This window comes from Tachyglossus aculeatus, assembly GCF_015852505.1.
Source record: "Tachyglossus aculeatus isolate mTacAcu1 chromosome 12 unlocalized genomic scaffold, mTacAcu1.pri SUPER_6_unloc_2, whole genome shotgun sequence".
NCBI classification, from domain to species: Eukaryota; Metazoa; Chordata; class Mammalia; order Monotremata; family Tachyglossidae; genus Tachyglossus; species Tachyglossus aculeatus.
In genome coordinates, this window is record NW_024044829.1 from 4,790,926 (window position 1) to 4,809,656 (window position 18,731).

Below are 18,731 nucleotides of genomic sequence, written 5' to 3' on the forward strand. Positions count from 1 at the left end.
TCTCTCTATCCCACAGCACTTATGTATAGATCCATAATTTACATATTTCTTTTATATATTATTTTATTTGTAAATATCTATTCTATTTATTTTATTTTGTTAGTATGTTTGGTTTTGTTCTCTGTCTCCCTCTTTTAGACTGTGAGCCCACTGCTGGGTAGGGACTGTCTCTATATGTTGCCAATTTGTACTTCCCAAGCGCTTAGTACAGTGCTCTGCACATAGTAAGCGCTCAATAAATACGATTGATGATGATGATGATATTTCTATTAATGTTTGTCTCCCCTTCTAGACTGTACGCTCCTTACGAGCAGGGAATATGTCTAACAATCTTATATTTTACTCTCCGAAGCACTTAGTACTGTGCTCTCCACACAGTAAGTGCTTAATAAATATGATCGATTGGCCACCCAGAACGTTTGTCACCGTTTAATCCCCACCCGTCCCCGCCACCCAACCAGTAGATCCAGGGAATGGAGAGCCATGGAGATGCCGCGGAGAGAGATAGGCATGAGACGTGAGGAGATTCTAATTCTCTGTCACCGCCGGATCCCCTGTAATACCCCAATCCATCCATGTTCTCCTCGGCCCAGACTCACTGGTCAGAATGGAGTGAGCGGGCTCTGATTTCTGTTGTCCTTCGACCATCCTCCGTCCCCTCATCTCCTGGACGTCGGCTGCAGGAGAATCTCCGGGAGGTGTGCGGGGTCCTGGCTGCTCTGTCTTCCTGCTTGTAGTGTGTTGGGCTCTCACTGAAGCCGGGCCTTTCTGGAAAAGCTCACTGCAGCTCCTGTGGGACTCCCCCCGCCCACGGGGGACGGGTCACACCCTGGGCTGAGGGGCCTCTTTATGCCCTGTTTAAGCCTGGCTTCCCGGGGGTCCGGCGCCGCTGGGAACCTTGGTTACTTTAGGTGGGATAGTAGCCCTGCCCCACGTGACTGCCCCAGTGGGGACCCTGTGACCCGTCACACTATCGTGTGTCGCACAGTGAGAACTTCCAGAATAACTGCGGAGATGACAACGAGATGTCCATCTTGTTTTTTGTCAGTGACCCACTGGCTTCATCCGCTTCATGGCTGTGTGTTGGTCATTTTAAAATGGTTTGGATGTACCAGTCCTCCTTCCTCCAGACCTCACTTTAAACCTCCCATTCCTGATTCCACTCGCTAACCTCCCTACCCTCTCTAAGACTACGCTCCTTCTGTCAACTGCCACCCCCCTCACTTCTCCCCGCCCTCCTACCCACAGCTCCATCCATTGTACTCTACCAGCCCCTCTGCCCCTCCTGTAACCATTTATTGTAATTATTATTATTATCATTATTATTATTGTTGTTCTTGTTAAGCGCTTACTATGTGCCAAGCACTGTTTTAAACGAGAGGATAGATGCAAGTGAATTTGGTTGGACACAGTCCCTATCCCACTAAGCGTTCATACTCTTCTTCCCCATTTTACAGATGAGTTAACTGAGGCACAGAGGAAGTGAAGTGACTTGTCCACACAGCATTAGGTTATTCGTTGCCGTGAGAATTTGGTTTTGTTAAAAGACATCCAAGTGCAGGTAAATACAGACTTCAGCTCTCTTTCGGGGTTATTTACACCTGCATTTCAAGGTTAAGGCTGGAGTCAGATATTAGCTGTAGGGAGACCGTGGTTTATTGGCAGGAGCATGGCCTTGGGAGTCAGAAGACATAGGTCCTAATCCCGGCTCTGCCACTGGTTTGCTGTACGGCCTTGGGCAAGCCACTTACCTTCTCTGTGTCTCAGTTACCTGTTCTGTAAAATGGGGGTTAAGACTGTGAGCCCCACCTTGGAAAATCTGATTATCTTGTATCCACCCCAGCACTTGGAACAGTAAGTGCTTAACAAATACCATTAATCTTTTTATTATTATTACTATGATCCTATTTCATAGACTCCTTCCCCGACTCAGGACCTCATAGTCATGACAACCTATCAGGTTACCTTATCATTAAGGTACTCAATTCTCACCCTCACTGTATATCTTCAATTCCACATATGATGCACTGCTACATGTAAGGCGCATCTCCTCCAAGGGGCCTTCCACGGCTAAGCCCTCACTTCTTTTTCTCCCACCATTTTCTGCGTCACTCTGATTTGCTCCCTTTTTCACGCCCCCAGTCCCAGAACATATATGTACCTATCTGTAATATATTTATTGATAATAGTGTATGTCCCCCTCTATAGACTGTAATTTCGTTTTGGGAGGGAATGTGTCTGTTATATTATACTCTTCCAAGTGCTTAATACAGTACACAGACACAGTAAGTGTTCAATGAATACAGTTCATTAATTAATCAATTCATTCAATCATATTTATTGAGCATCTACGGTGTGCAGAGCACCACTAATCGCTTAGCACAGTTGGTCCTTCCTGTAGAGGTGAGAAGACAAAAATGACCAAGCCAAAAGGGCACCCCGAAAGATGGGGGTAATAATAACAATAGCATTAGGTAAGAGCTTACTATGTGCCATGGACTGTACTAAATGCTGGGGTAGATCTAAGATATTGGAGTTGGACACAATCCCTGTCCCAGTTACAGTCTAAATAGGAGGGAATAGGATTTAATCCCCCGTTTTACAGATGGAGTAACTGAAGCCCCGAGAAGTTAAGCGACTTGGCCAAGATCACACAGTGGACACTTAGCAGAGCCGGGATTAGAACCCAGGTCATCTGATTCCCAGGCCCGTGCGCTTTCCAGTAGGAAACTCTGCTTCTCTAGATGGATGAGCCTTGCTCAGAGTCAATCCAAGGAGAGAGAAACGAAAGGATCAAAGCATCATTAGGAACTTTCTACCCTGGGTGAAATGACTCCCTAGGACCCTCTCCATGGCGGCCTTAACGTCCCTGTTCCTTAGGCTGTAGATTAGGGGGTTCAGGGCCGGGGGCACCACCGTGTAGAACACGGACACTAGCAGGTCCAGAGCTGAGGAGGAGTCTGAGAGTGGATCAATCAATCAATCAATCGTATTTATTGAGTGCTTACTGTGTGCAGAGCACTGTACTAAGCGCTTGGGAAGTACAAGTTGGCAACATACAGAGACAGTCCCTACCCAACAGTAGGCTCACAGTCTAGAAGGGGGAGACAGAGGACAAAACCAAACATTAACAAAATAAAATAAAAAGAATAGATATGTACAAGTAAAATAAATAGAGTAATAAATATGTACAAACATATATACATATATACAGGTGCTGTGGGGAAGGAATGGAGGTAAGATGAGGGGATGGAGAGGGGGATGAGGGGGAGAGGAAGGAGGGGGCTCAGTCTGGGAAGGTCTCCTGGAGGAGGTGAGCTCTCAGTAGGGCCTTGAAGGGAGGAAGAGAGCTAGCTTGGCGGATGTGAGGAGGGAGGTCATTCCAGACCAGGGGGATGACGTGGACCGGGGGTCGTCGGCGGGACAGGCGAGAACGAGGCACGGTGAGGAGATTAGCGGCAGAGGAGCAGATGTGATGTAGAGAAGGAAGCCGTGGTAAGAAACACGGTCGTGACGGCAATGTGAGGCAGGCAGGTGGAGAAGGCTTTGTCCCGGCCATCGGAGCCCGGCATCCTCAGCACGGCCCGGAAGATGCGCATGTACGAGACGACGATGGAGGCAAAGCAGGAGATGCCCAAAAAGGCCCCGGTGACTACGATCATCGATGACGAGGTGCGTTTCGGAGCAGGAGAGTCGGACCACGGAAGCGATATCACAGAAGAACTGTGGGATCGGAAAGGGCCCACAGAAGGGTAGGGGGAATGTCCCAGAGCATGTCACCACTAAATATATCTCCCCGCCAAGCCATGAGGCGGCCGCCATCTTCCCACAGCCCTTTGGTCCATGATGACCTTGTAGCGCAGGGGGAGGCAGAAGGCGGCGTAGCGGTAGTAGGACATCGCCGTGAGGAGAAACGCCTTTGAACCACCAAACAGAAACACCGAGAAGACCTGGGTGGCACAGCCCGGGAAGGAAATGGATCTATGGTCGGTCAGGGAGCTGTGGATGGATTTGGGGACGGTGACAGAGATGTAGCAGAAGTCGAGAACGGACAGGTTCCTGAGAAAGAAGTACATGGGGGTGTGGGGGCGCCGGTCGAGGGCGGTGACGGTGATAATGAGGGAATTCCCCGTCAGGGCCGCCAGGTAGACCAGAAGGAACAGTGCGGCGTGGACCAGCTGCAGCTCCTGGACCTCTGAGAATCCCAGGAGCAGGAATTCCGTCACTTTGGTGACATTGAACATTTTCTGGAAACTTTTGAGACCATCTACAGGAAAAAGGAACAGTTTAGAATCTAGTTGGGGTGACAGCAAATAAAATAGTAACAGATACACAGATGAAGGAAAAGTGCATTTCACGCAGCTCTTAATAAAGACAGTTGAATGAATGAGTGAATTCAAGCAATCAAAAATATTTATTGAGAGCTTTCTGTGTGCAGAGCATTGTACAGGATATAAAACAACATTCCCTTCCCACATGGAAATGCAACATAGTGTAGTGGAAAGAGCATGGTCCCGGGAGTCAGAGGACCTGGGTGCTAGTCCCAGCTCCACCACTTTTCTGCTGTGTGACCTCAGGCAGGTCACTTCACTTATCTGTGCCTCAGTTACCTCATCTCTAAAACTGTGTCTGTATCTTGTATATATGCCAGTGCTTAATACAGTGCCTGGAACATAGAACGTGCTTAGCACACCCATCAGGTTTAGAGCCTTAGTACAGTGCTTTGCACACAGTAAGGGCTCAATTAATACGATCGAATGAATGAATGAGCCTATGTTTCTCTCTCAGGACCTTCGGAACCCAGAATTGCTTCAGAACCATGAGAACTGGTGACAGAGGAAGGGGTAGAGAAAGGCTTAGATCTGAAAATAAAAATAAACCCTATACGAAGGAATCAGACCAGAGGGGAATCAGAAGGGAATCAGACCACATGACCAGCTGAAAATGGGGGAGGTCCCAGATAAAGGGTCACCTACAGATTCTTGTCTTGCCTAACACAGGTTCTGTGTTAGAGATATTTTCTGGATTAGAGAAGCAGCACAGCCTAGTGGATAGAGCACAGACCTGGGATTCAAAACAACCTGGATTCTAATCCCAGCTCTGCCACTTGTTCGCTGTGTGACCTTGGGCAAGTGACTTCATTTATCTGTTCCTCATTTCCCTCATCTATAAAATGGGGATTGAGACTATGAGCCCCACATGGGACAGAGACTGTGTCCAACCCGATTTTATTGTATCCATCCCAGCCCTTAGTACAGTGCCTGGCACATTGTAAGTACTTACATATACCATTCTTATTATTACTATTGTTATTATTATTATCCAAGAAACCCCATCCAGTATGGGGTCCGAACTGACATAATTGCCCCAAACCCACCTAGATCCACTCTGCATTCCACCATCCAAGCAGGAACAAGAAGAATCAGATACAAGTAGGATTCCCTTTCACCCTTCGTTTTGAGATTGTGAGCCCTTGTCTGGGACGGGGATTTGCCCAATCTTTTCTTTCAGAGCTTTTTGTACAGTGCTCTGCACATCGTAGTGGCTTAATAAACGCGAATGTGTAGCAGAAATAACCAGCTCTGTCAAGGGATATGGAGACTGCTCTTTTTGGAACATTTTTCACTGATCAAACCCCATCCATCCTTGCCACCCACCCAGGAGATAGGGCGGATGGAGAGAGATGGAGACATCGGGGGTAGAGAACTGTGTTATGTGTGGAGATGTGAGGAGATGGGGATTCAGTACTTAGCGTGGCCCCCGCTGCTTCCGGATGGATCCTCTCCTCAGAGCGCCACCATAGACGCCCGGGACTCCGTTCCCGAGAAGCCCGCCCGCCATCACACCACGCCACCTTACTGCTCCTGGAAGGATCCGCTCCTCGGAGCGCCCCCATAGACCCCCCCCTGCTTCCACCGCCCCCCCCACTTAAGCGACCTTCCTTAAAGTACTCCCTATACCCCCCTTCCCGGTCCGGACCTGACTGACTCCCACCGCCTGTCTCCCCTGGGAAAAAGGCCCTTGTTATCACCAGGTTACATTACCGACAACCTCATTCGCACTTACTCAGCCCTCCCATGCTACCTGGGTCTTCATTCCTCTCCCCAGGTATTTCTGCTCCCTGACCCCCCTTAACAGGTCCACCCTACTCCAGCACATAATAGTTTGTATCTGCTGTCTGTGACATCACTATCTGCCTATTTTATTATTGCCATAGCATGTTAATCGTTAGCTACCCTCTGTGATGCTATCGCCTATTTATATCATTGCTACTGTTTTATCGCTTCTGCATCTCAATTGTTAACCTCCCGCTGTACATTCACCTGCCCTGCTGACCTCACCATGAACTTTCAATTCCCTTGCTCCCAACTGCCATTCCCATTCCTCACCTTCCGCTTCCCCTCTCCCATACAGCTTGTTCCCTCCCTCTCCCCCACCACGACACCTCCCTTTCACCCGCTACCCAGGAACCCTCTATACCAGCGCCAATCCTCCACTCCTCCCTCCCAGCCCCCTTCCTTCCCTCGTCTACGCCCCCACCCCATCCCAGTTCTCCTTTCCCATCGCCACCCCTCTTCCCACTCTCTCCGCCTAGGCCCCCACCAGCTCATCCCAATCCAAACAATCCCCACCCCTCGCACCCTTCCCCCTCCCTCCCCTCCCTCGACACCTACTGCCAAGTGTGGCCTCTGGAACCCCCGCTCCGTAATAAGTAAGATCCCCTTCATCCTGGACCTATTCCTTTCCAGCTCTCTACTCCTCCTCGCCCTAACTGAAACATGGCTGTCTCCGGACGACACGGTCTCTTCGGCTGCTCTCTCCAGTGGAGGCCTCTTCTTCTCCCACACCCCCAGACTCAACGGAAAAGGAGGAAGTGTCGGTTTCCTTCTCACCCCACAAAGTCGCGTTCGCACTATCCCTCCTCCCCCTTCCTTTTCCTTCCCTTCCTTTGAAGCCCACATTATTCGCCTCTACCACTCCCTCCAGATTCTTGTAGCCATCATCTACCGCCTCCCCCGCCGCGGCCCCACCTCCAACTTCTTTAACGATTTTGAGCCCTTCCTCACCTTCCATCTCTCCTTTTCTATGCCCACTCTGATCCTCGGAGACTTCAACATCCACATGGATATCCCTGGTGACTCTTCTGCCGCCCGCCTTCTATCTCTCCTTGACGCTGCCAACATCCTGTTCCACCCCACCTCGCCCACTCACCAACTTGGTCATACCCTCGACCCCGTCATCTCCTACCGCTGCACTGTGTCCACCTTTACCAACTCTGAAATCCCTCTCTCTGATCATAATCTTCTCACCTGCCTCCTCACTCACAATCCTTTCCCCTGTAAATCCATATTACTTCCTCACAGAGATCTCTGCTCTCTTGACCCCATCCATCTTTCTGAGCGCTTCACAACCCACCTCGCCTCCCTTTCCTGTCTGCCCAAACTTGATGATCAGATTACTGCTCTCAACTCTACCATTTCTACTCAGCTAGACTCACTCGCTCCCCTTTCCCTTCGCAGCTCTCATACCACTAACCCGCAGCCCTGGATCACTGCCACTTTCCGCCTCCTCCGCTCTTATGCTCGAGCTGCCTAACACTGCTGGCGAAAGTCTACACACCATGCCAACCTCGTTCACTTCAAGGTTATCCTTTCCTGAATTAACTCAGCCCTCTCCTCTGCCAGACAGAACTATTTCTACTCCCTTATTGACACCCATGTCCATCATCCCCGTCAGCTCTTCCGTACATTCAACTCCCTTCTCAGGCCCCCGGCTCCTCCCCCTCCTCCTTCCCTCACCCCCAACTATCTGGCCTCCTACTTCATTAATAAAATTAAATCCGTTAGGTCTGACATCCCCAAAGTCACTCCCCCACTTTTTCCAACCCCCCGGCTCACACCGCTCTCTGCTACTCTCCCATCCTTCCCAGCAGTATCCTCAGAGGAGCTCTCTTCCCTCCTCTCAAATGCTAGTCCGACCACCTGTGCTTCTGACCCCTTTCCCTCTCATCTCAGGAAATCTCTCGCTCGGTCCCTCCTCCCCTCCTTAACTTCCATCTTCAACCGCTCACTCTGCACTGGTTCCTTCCCCTCTGCCGTCAAAAATGCCCACGTCTCTCCCCTCCTAAAAAAACTCTCTCTTGACCCCACCTCACCTTCTAGTTATCGCCCCATCTCTCTCCTACCATTCTTTTACAAACTCCTTGAACGAGTCGTCTACACGCGCTGCCTCGAATTGCTCAACACCAACTCTCTCCTCGACCCCCTCCAATCTGGTTTCCGTCCTCTACATTCCACGGAATCCGCCCTCTCAAAGGTCAACAATGACCTCCTGCTTGCCACCTCCAACGGGTTATACTCTATCCTAATCCTCCTCGACCTCTCAGCTACGTTCGACACTGTGGACCACCCCCTTCTCCTCAACACGCTATCCAACCTTGGCTTCACAGACTCCGTCCTCTCCTGGTTCTCCTCTTATCTCCCCGGTCGTTCATTCTCAGTCTTTTTTACGGGCTCCTCCTCCACCTCCCATCCTCTTACTGTAGGGGTTCCTCAAGGTTCAGTTCTTGGTACCCTTCTGTTCTCGATATTCACTCACTCCCTTGGTGACCTCATTCGCTCCCACGGCTTCAACTATCATCTCTACGCTGATGAAACCCAAATCTACATCTCTGCCCCTGCTCTCTCTCCCTCCCTCCAGGCTCGCATCTCCTCCTGCCTTCAGGACATCTCCATCTGGATGTCTGTCCTCCACCTAAAACTCAACATGTCCAAGACCGAACTCCTTGTCTTCCCTCCCAAACCCTACCTTCTCCCTGACTTTCCCATCACTGTTGATGGCACTACCATCCTTCCCGTCTCACAAGCCTGCAACTTTGGTGTCATCCTCGACTCCGCTCTCTCGTTCACCCCTCATATCCAAGCCGTCACCAAAACCTGCCGGTCTCAACTCCGCAACATTGCCAAGATCCGCCCTTTCCTCTCCATCCAAACCGCTACCCTGTTCGTTCAAGCTCTCATCCTATCCCGTCTGGACTACTGTATCAGCCTCCTCTCCTATCTCCCATCCTCCTGTCTCTCCCCGCCTCAGTCTATACTTCACTCAGCTGCCCGGATTGTCTTTGTGCAGAAACGCTCTGAGCATGTTACTCCCCTCCTCAAAAATCTCCAGTGGCTTCCAATCAACCTACGCATCAGGCAGAAATTCCTCACCCCCGGCTTCAAGGCTCTCCATCACCTCTCCCCCTCCTACCTCACCTCACGTCTCTCCTTCTACAGCCCAGCCCGCACCCTCCACTCCTCTGCCGCTAATCTCCTCTCCGTGCCTCGTTCTCGCCTGTCCCGCCGTCGACCCCCGGCCCACATCCTCACCCTGGCATGGAATGCCCTCCCTCTCCACTTCCGCCAAGCTAGTTCTCTTCCTCCCTTCAAGGCCCTACTGAGAGCTCACCTCCTCCAGGAGGCCTTCTCAGACTGAGCCCCGTCTTTCCTATCCCCCTCCTTCCCCTTTCCATCCCTCTCGCCTTACCTCCTTACCTTCCCCACAGCACATATGTATATATGTATATATGTTTGTACGTATTTATTACTATATTTATTTATTTTACTTGTACATATCTATTCTATTTATTTTATTTTGTTAATATGTTTTGTTCTGTTCTCTGCCTCCCCCTTCTAGACTGTGAGCCCACTGTTGGGCAGGGACCGTCTGTACATGTGGCGAACTTGTACTTCCCAAGCGCTTAGTACAGTGCTCTAGACACAGTAGGCGCTTAATAAATACGATTGACTGATTGATTGATTAGACTGTGAGTCTCATGTGGAACAGAGACTATGTCTGACATGACGGACTTGTATCTACCCCAGCACTTAGAAGAGTGCTCGACACATAGTAAGCGCTTAACAAATATCATAAAAAACAGAGGTAGCAGGATAAAGAAGAAGCATATAGAAGGAAGGTGTAAAATGGATCAGGAGGAAATTAATAAATAATTGCAGTGCAAGTATACACAAACAGATACATAGATAGAAAGTAGATCCATATTTGCTCAGGGTAGGAATGGAGCTCATAACGGGTAAGAGTGGTATTACATTGACTAGATTGTGGGGCGAGGCGAAGTAATGCGGAAAATGTCTCAGCGGAGGTGGGATTTTAGGGCGGCTTTGAAGGTAAGGGAAATGGAAGGAAAGGAGTTCCGGGTTAGGGAAGCAGTAACATGATCTGGAGAAGTGTTGAGGGTCAGAGGTGGCAGGCAAGAGTTAGACACAGTTGGAAGGTTATCTTGGGAAGAGAAGTGAAAAGTATGAGGCGAGGGAACAGGTGGGCTGGATGGAGAGAGATGGTGGGTGAGATGGGAAGAGCTGGGATGGAAAGAGATGATGGGTGAGATGGGCAAAGCTGGTGAGACTTTTTTCTAAGCCAATTGTCAAGAGTTGTTGGTGAGGGAACATTGTACCACGTGTTTGGTAGAATCCAATACAAAAGAGTTGGCAGACATGTTCCCCACGCACAACAAGCCTACCGTCTAGACCGGGAGGCAGACATTAATACAAATTCATAATTAATAGACTGTAATTTAAATATATGTGTAGAAATGCTGGGGTAGTTAAGAGTGCGGCAAAGATCAGGGTCCCCAAAGGTCCCAGATCCAAGTGCTAAGATAATGCAGAAGGGAGAGAGAGCTAGGGAAAAGAGGGCTTATTCGGGAAAGTCCTCTTAGAGATGTGACCCTAATAAGATTTCAAAAATGAACAGAGTGGTGTTCTTGTGTATATGGCGGGGGAGTTCCAAGCCAGGGGTAGGGTGTGGGAAAAGAGTCGTCGGTGAGATAGACAAGAACGGGGCACCGTGAGTAAGCTGGCATAAGAGGAGCAAAGCATGTGGGCCGGGGTGATCTCCCCTTTTAGAATGCTCCGAGAGGTCTCTCCTTTTAGAAGTCTCGCCGACAATCCGGGGGACACTGAGGGGTCAGAGGAATGCTGACGGGACCCGAGGCCAGGGGAGACCAGCGAATCTTAGCTCGGGCCTGACCTGGTGAGTCTGAGCCGGTAGCTCGTTATGGACAGGGAACGTGTCTGCTAATTCGGTTGTATTCTACTCTCCCAAGTGCTTAGTACAGTGCTCTGCACATACTAAGCACTCAGTAAATATCAATGATTGAGTGAGGAGAGGCTGTGGGGAGGAGAAGTTGTTCAACGTGGGAAATTCAAGGGAAACAAATGATAATATTAGGAGGGTACTGAAGAGATGAAGAGATTTGTGATCTTACACTACCACCCCCATCCGATAGAAGCCTTACTGAAGGCCCGTCTCCTACAAGAGGCCTTCTGTGAATAAGCCCTCCTTTCTTCTTCTCCCACTGTCTTCTGAGACTTATACAATAAAGAAGGGAGATGGAGGCGGGGAAAAGAGGGCTTAATCGAGGGAGAACTCTTGGAGGAGATGTACCTTCAGTAAGGCTTTGAAGGTGTAGAGAGTGGGGATCTGGAGGGGCAGGAAGGTCTAGGTGAGGGGGAAGATGTGGGAAAGGGATCGGAGGCGAGATAGATGGGATCGGGGCACAGTGAGTGCCCTGGCGCTAGAGGAGCATAGTGTGCAGGCTGGGCTGCAGTAGGAGACACATGAGGTTAGATAGGGTGGGGCGAGTTGACTACATGTTTTAAAGCCAATGCTGAGGAGTTTCTGTTTGATGCAGAGGTAGATGGGCAACCGTCGAAGGTTCTTGAGGACTGGGGAAACACTGCCTGAACGTTTTTGTAGAAAAATGATCCGGGCAGCAGAGTGAAGTACATACTGGAATGGGAAAAGACCGGGGCAGGGAGTTCAGCGAGGAGGCTGATTTAGGAGACAAAGCCGGATGAGTAGAAGGGTGCCAGAGGCTGACCCTTGGGGGAGGGTGAAGAGGGAGGCTGGGGTGGAGAGATAACGTGGTTCCCGGACTCCGGTAGAGTTGGCTGGCAACTCACCGTTCAGCTCTTCAAAGGAACCCTATGATAGCCATCCATCCAGCCATCTAGCCATCAGTCAATCAATCGCACTTATTGATGGGTTCTGAAAGCCCGTTGTAGGCAGGGATTGTCTCTGTTGCTGAAATGTGCTTTCCAAGCGCTTGGTACAGTGCTCCGCACACAGTGAACACTCAATAAATACGATTGACTGAATGAATGCTTGTAGGTATTGTAGAAAACCTTGGGAATCTTGGGCTAGGGGCCAGTGAGGGGGACACATATATATACACACTTATGCTCCCTGCACACATATATGGTCACACTTGCACACCCTCCGTCTTACATCTACTCTCAAATACACATTTCCAAACATTTAACACGCTGACACCCGTAAGTCCACAGACTCACATACCCACACACATACACACCAGCGGTCATCACCAGCAGTCATCCTCACATAAACATATACATACTTATACGCCGTTGAAAGAAGAAGAAAGGAGAAGGGAAAAGGGAGAAAGGAGAAGAAGAAGGGGAAGAAGAAGAAGGAGAAGAAGAAGAAGAAGAAGAAGAAGAAGAAGAAGAAGAAGAAGAAGAAGAAGAAGAAGAAGAAGAAGAAGAAGAAGAAGAAGAAGAAGAAGAAGAAGAAGAAGAAGAAGAGGAGGAGGAGGAGGAGGAGGAGAAGGAAGAGGAAGAAGAGGAAGAAGGAGGAGGAGGAGGAGGAGGAGGAGAAGGAGAAGAAGAAGAAGAAGGAGAAGAAGAAGAAGAAGAAGAAGAAGAAGAAGAAGAAGAAGAAGAAGAAGAAGAAGAAGAAGAAGAAGAAGAAGAAGAAGAAGAAGAAGAAGGAGAAGGAGGAGGAGGAGGAGGAGGAGGAGGAGGGGAGGAGGAGGAAGAGGACAAGGAGAAGGGGAAGGAGAAGGAGAAAAAGACGAATTAGTGGGAAGAGCCTGGGCTTGTGAATCAGAGGACATGGGTTCTAATCCCGGCTCCGCCACCTGTCTGTTGTGTGACCTGGGCAAGCCACTTCACTTCTCTGCGACTCAGTTCCGTCATCTATAAAATGAGGATTAAGACTGAGCCCTACGTGGGAAAACCTGATTACCTTGCACCACCACAGTGCTTAGAGCGGTGATTGGCATATAGTAAGCGCTTGACAAACACCATTATTACTATTAGTAGTAGTAGTAACAATAGTACTAGTAAACTACTTCTATTGTTTCCTCAGTTTCTCTCATTATTCCCAGGTGAACATCGTCCAGGGGCTGTTCCCAGATCCAGGAACGGTTCTCACAGCCAGGCACGACAGAGAAGACTGAAGAAGCAGACAACAACTCTTTCTTTGACCTGGAACACTAGCTTTCCTTCTCCCTTTCCCCACCAGCTCTCCCACTTACCTCACGTCCAGCTCCCCTGCTTCACTCCACGGCCAGCTCTCCCTCTCCCCTTCACCGGCCCCTGCCTTGTCCGCTTCTCCCCAAGTCCGATGAACCACAGCACCGTGTCTACGTTCGTCATCCTGGGCCTGTCCAACTGCCCCGAGATGCGGCCCCTACTTTTCTCCATCTTCCTGTGCGTCTACCTGGTGGCCGTGCTGGGAAACAGTTTCATTGTGGCCGCGGTCTCTCTCAGTGCGGCCCTCCACAAGCCCATGTACTTCCTTCTGCTGGCCCAGGTCCTGATGGACGTCGTGTGCACCTCCTTTATCGTTCCCAAGCTGTTGGAGACCACGCTGACGCCCCAGAAAACCATCATCTATGGTGGTTGCATGGTCCAGCTCTTCTACACCTGGTCCCTGGAGTCCAAGATGGTCCTATTCATCGCCGTTGCCTACGGCCGCTACGTGGCCATCTGCTTCCCTCTCTCCTACATCACCATCATGAGCCGGCGGACGTGCTCCGCCCTCCTCGCCGACGTCCTCCTCTTCGCTGTCACCGACGTCTGGGTGCACACGGGCCTCATTCTCCGGCTGAACTTCTGCGGGACGGACGCCGTCACCCACTTCTTCTGTAAGATCTCTGCCCTGCTGGCCATCTCCTCTAGCCCCGTCCAGGCCAACGAAGTAATGGTCTTCATGGCCGACATCGCCCTGGCCATGGGGGACTTCCTGCTGACCTGCCTCTCCTACAGCGTCATCGTGGCTGCCATCCTCCGCATCCAGACGGCTGAAGGCATAAGGAAGGCTTTGTCCAACTGATCGTGCCACCTATTCTTGGTTTCCCTCTAGGACGTCCCCATCATCTACACCTACATCTGTCCCGCCTCCTCCTACTCCTTCGAGAGGGACAAGGTGGTGGCGGTCACGCTGACCCTAAATCCCATCGTCACAGCCTCCAGAACAGAGAGATCCAGGCAGGCGTCTGGAAGGTCTTCTCCTCCCTGATGCGCTGATAATAATAATAATAATTATCATTATTGTTATTGTACTAGTTGAGAGCCAAGCGAGGTTTAAAATTCGGAATAGATACAAGTTGATCAGGTTGGACGCGGTCCCTGTCCCACATGAGACGTGTGATCTTAATCCCCATTTTACAGATAGGGAACTGAGGCCCAGAGGCGTGAAGTGACTTGGCCAGGGTCACACAGCGGACATGCGTCAGAGCTATGATTAGCATCCACATGGGAAGAAGAGTATTTACTAAGCGCTTACTGTGTGCTGAGCACTGTATTGAGTGCTTGGAAAAGAGTCGGCAGGTGGGAATTAGGTCTGTGAGCAAGGAAAATATTTCATAGATGTTTTTAAATGGAGCAATCGGAGAAGTACCGGGGCATAGTGGATAGAGTCTAAGCATGGGAGTCAGGAAGACATGGGTTTTCTAATCCCCGTTTCCGCAGTTGTCTGATGTGTGACCTTGGGCAAGTCACTTCACTTCTCTGTGCCTCTATAAAATCGGGATTAAGACTGTCAGCCCCATGTGGGACGTGAACTGAATTAGCATGTATCATCCCCAGTGCCTGGACATAGTTAGCGCTTAACAAATGCCATTAAAAACATTGTAAAGTCGCATAAAATGTGATTCCTGTTTTGAAAGTGCTTTCTGAACTGTAGGACTTTTTTAATATTCTAGCTTTGGAAAACACAACGCTAATATCATAGAGAAGCTAATATAATACCTTATATATATATACATATATATAATACATATATAATACATATGTATATATATTCCCTTAATTACAGCTCCCTGGAGATACAAGGGAGGAAATTTTGTATTTGAGGAAATATATGCATATATATATATGCATATACATATATATATATTATATACAAAATTTTATATATATATATATATTATATATACAAAATTATATATATATATATATATATATATTGAGTTGGATATACTCCTACCCAAAGTTACCGTATCGCTCAATCAGAAGCCCGGAGAGAACTTGGAGACGTTGTCTAGAATATTCCCCTGCCTCCAGGCAAGGCTACCTTTGAACCATCCCAGACAAACAACATTGAACCCTTCTTTAAAAGATGTGCAAAGGCTCTTCCCTTGGTTTCTTTGCTGATGCTTCTATAATTATTGTGGCATGTGTTCGGCCCTTACTATGTGCCAGGCGCTGTATTGAGCTCTGGGGTAAATACAAGCTAATCTGGCTGGACAGAGGCCCTGTACCCACATGGGACACAGAATCTTAATCCCCATTTTCCAGATGAGGTCACAGAGGCCCAGAGAAGTGAAGTGACTTGCCCAAGCTCAGGGAAGCAGCGTGGCTCAGAGGAAAGAGCATGGGCTTGGGAGTAAAATGACATGGGTTCTAATCCCGGCTCAACCACTTGTCAGCTATTTGACTTTGGGCAAGTCACTTAACTTCTCTGGGCCTCAGTTACCTCATCTGTAAAATGGGGATTAAGACTGTGAGTAGCATGTAGGACAACCTGATTACCTTGTATCTACAGGACTGGTTGTTTTTTAGGCATAGGTGAACTCTGTCTAAAACGAACATCACACTACTGTTCTCAGAAGTCTTTGTGCCCCAAGCAGCCATGCCACTCTCCCTCACCTCGTGGCAGGGCCAGACGTGTCCGCAGGCACCGCTGTGGGGCATGACGGGAGTTGTATTAATAATGATGGCATTTATTAAGCACTTACGATGTGCAAGGCACTGTTCTAAGCGCTGGTAATTCGTTGGGGAGAGGTAAACGCTGCTCAGAGCGAATGTCAGAGTATAAATCTCAGTATTCTTTGTTTCACGAGCCTCCATGCTACACTTTCTCACCTTGCGACAGAGCCTGAATATCTGTGTCGTTAACTGTACTTGAATACATAGGAACCCTATGAATAGTGCAGGGAATAATGAGGTTTCAATCTTATGGGGACATCTTCAGGAGAGACAAGGCCATCTGCACTTGATAGCTCAGAGTGGGCTCATGCAAATGCAAAGATGTGACACCTCACGGGGAGTGGTTTCAGTTTCTTAACAAATACCATAATAACAATCATTATGAATGAGAAAGCGCCCTGAATATCCACGTCCCACATCTTCCACGTGCCGCAAATTGGCCACGGTTCCCCCGCGGGGCATCATAGGAGTGGTAGTTCGATAGGCGGAGGTGAACGCTGCCTATAAGGAGGATCACACTGCAACTCCCAGAGGTCGGTGTACCCCGAGCCTCCATGCCACTCTCCCTTACCTCGCGTCAGGGCCAGACATGGCCGCGAGCCCTTACCCGGGGCATTATAGGAGTGGTAGTTCTATAAGGTGGAGGTGAGTGCTCAATAGATCGAGCATCATACTACTACTCCCAGACGTTTTTGTGCCCCGAGACGCCATGCCACTCTCCCTCTCCTCCTGTCAGGGCCTGACCTAGTGGCGGGCCTTGTTGCGGGGCATGATTGGAGTTGTAGTTTGGTACGCGGAGGTGAACGCTGACTAGAATGACCCTTGTTGGAAACAATGTGTTCAGCACCATAAGATGCTGAACTGGGATTCGATAAACTCCAGAATCATTCAAGAGAGCCTCAGCCAATCCCTGAGCTCTAGCTTGGCTATCTCCCAGTTCAAGTGCAAACCAAGTTACCTTGAATGGAACATAACCTTTGCGGTCAAGGGGGCATAGCTAATTAGATTCAAATGAGAAATTCCACCTTCGTTTAGGATAATTCCGTAGGGCGGGAATTCCTGAAGTCTCCATTGGCTCCATGGCAACCCGTCAATCACTAACCCCAGCGAATGATCGAGCTATACCCTAAAGCTGTGACCCTTTAAAGAGATAGCGCTAACAATAAAGAGTGCTCCTGGTGAGCCCTTTTAGGGTGAACCTCAAGATTGGTCATGTTTGTCTCCTCTGTGTAACTTTTCTTTGCCTGTCGCGCCTTTGCCTGTAGGATTGCCTCCCACGGAGGCCACGAACCCCGTCTCACGAGAGGCATGCGGGTCCAAGAGGCAGGAGATTCTCCTCTAACACATCACACTATAATACCCAGAAATCTTTGTGCCCCAAGCCGCCATGCCCACTCTCCCACTTCTTGCAACAGGGGTAGATGGGAAGGGTAGGTCAGCAGAAGGAGTTGAAAGCTGTCTAGAACGAGCATCACACTACAACTAACGGAATGTTGTGTGCCCTGAGCCGCTTTGCCACTCTCCCTCTCTTCCGGACAGGGCCAGACATGGCTAAGGGCCCCTCCACAGAGCATGATGAGAGTGTTAGTTCGCTACGTGGTGGTGAAGGCTATCAGGAAGGAATATCACTCTCAGGAAGGAAGATCACTCCCAGAAATCTTTGTGCCCCTAGCCGCCATGCCACTCTCCCTCTCCTCCCGAAAGGGCCAGACACTGCAGCGGGCTCTGCTTAGGTGTATGGCAAGAGTGGTAGTTCGTTAGGAGGAGGTGAACGCTGTCTAGAATGAGCATTACATTACAAATCCCAGAAGACAGTGTGACCCGCTCCACCACTCCAATCTCTTTCTCCTCAGGAAAGGGCCTGTCATGGCTGAGGCTCCGCCAAGGGGCATGACGGGAGAGGTACTTCAGTAGATGGAAATGAAGGCTGTCTAGAACGAGCATCACACTAAAACTCCCAGAAGTCTTTGTGCCCCGAACCGGATGCAATTCTCCCATTCCTAACGACAGGGATACACATGGCTGCGGGCCATGCCATGAGTGGTAGTTCCGTAAGCTGAGGTAAACGCTGTCTACAATGAACATCACACTACAATTCCCAGAAGACTCTGTGCTCCGAACCTTCATGTCATTCTCCCTCAGCTCGTGACTAGGCCAGAGATATCTGCGGGCCTGTCCGCGGGGCATGATGGGAGTGGTAGTTTGTTGGGCAGAGGTAAACGCTGTCCAGAATGAAAGTAAGAATATTACTCTCAGAACTCTTTTTATAGCGCGCCGCCAAACAACTCTCCCTCACCTCGCGACCGGTCCTGAACGTCTGTCAGAGTGACCGGGCCCGATTACACTGTAACCCTACGAATAGGATGGGGAATGATTAAGATTCACTCTTGCGGGGGCATCTTCGGGAGAGACAAAGCTATCTGTATTTGACAGGGAGAAGAAGGTTCATTCAAATGAAAGGAAATGTTATAACCCAGACCGGGTAAGATGTCCGAACACACTATGTGGGGCCACTCAGTGACTTGATCCTTGGTTGTGTGGTAAAAAAGGAGGGAGGGAATGGGATAAATGGAGCCTGATTCGGATAGAGGTTGTGGTCTCCGTGTTCCCTATGAGGCACTTCACGGAGAGTGGTAACAGGTACTTAACAAACAAGATAATTGCTATCATTACGCATGTGAAAACGCCCTGAACATCCGCCTCCAGGGCCTT

At 49.5% G+C, this 18,731-nt stretch overlaps 1 protein-coding gene across 1 annotated transcript; it reads left to right on the top strand.

The window, feature by feature from the left end:
- The first annotated feature begins 3,597 nt into the window (after positions 1-3,597).
- LOC119921284 (olfactory receptor 13G1-like) lies at positions 3,598-18,059 on the top strand. Its single transcript, XM_038741592.1, has 6 exons — positions 3,598-3,672; positions 13,330-14,127; positions 14,173-14,312; positions 17,285-17,342; positions 17,559-17,681; positions 18,030-18,059. The coding sequence occupies exons 1-6, from the start codon at positions 3,598-3,600 to the stop codon at positions 18,057-18,059; spliced, it is 1,224 nt and encodes a 407-aa protein (XP_038597520.1).
- Positions 18,060-18,731: the final 672 nt, after the last annotated feature.

What these genes read in the sequence shown, in the direction of transcription:
- LOC119921284 (XM_038741592.1), top strand. Translation starts at nt 3,598, where the DNA reads ATGTACGAGACGACGATGGAGGCAAAGCAGGAGATGCCCAAAAAGGCC. An exon ending in CGGCTGAAGGCATAAGGAAG is followed by an intron (nt 14,128 to 14,172) that starts GCTTTGTCCAAC and finishes GTTTCCCTCTAG; the next exon opens with GACGTCCCCATCATCTACAC. An exon ending in GATCACTCCCAGAAATCTTT is followed by an intron (nt 17,682 to 18,029) that starts GTGCCCCTAGCC and finishes TCCTAACGACAG; the next exon opens with GGATACACATGGCTGCGGGC.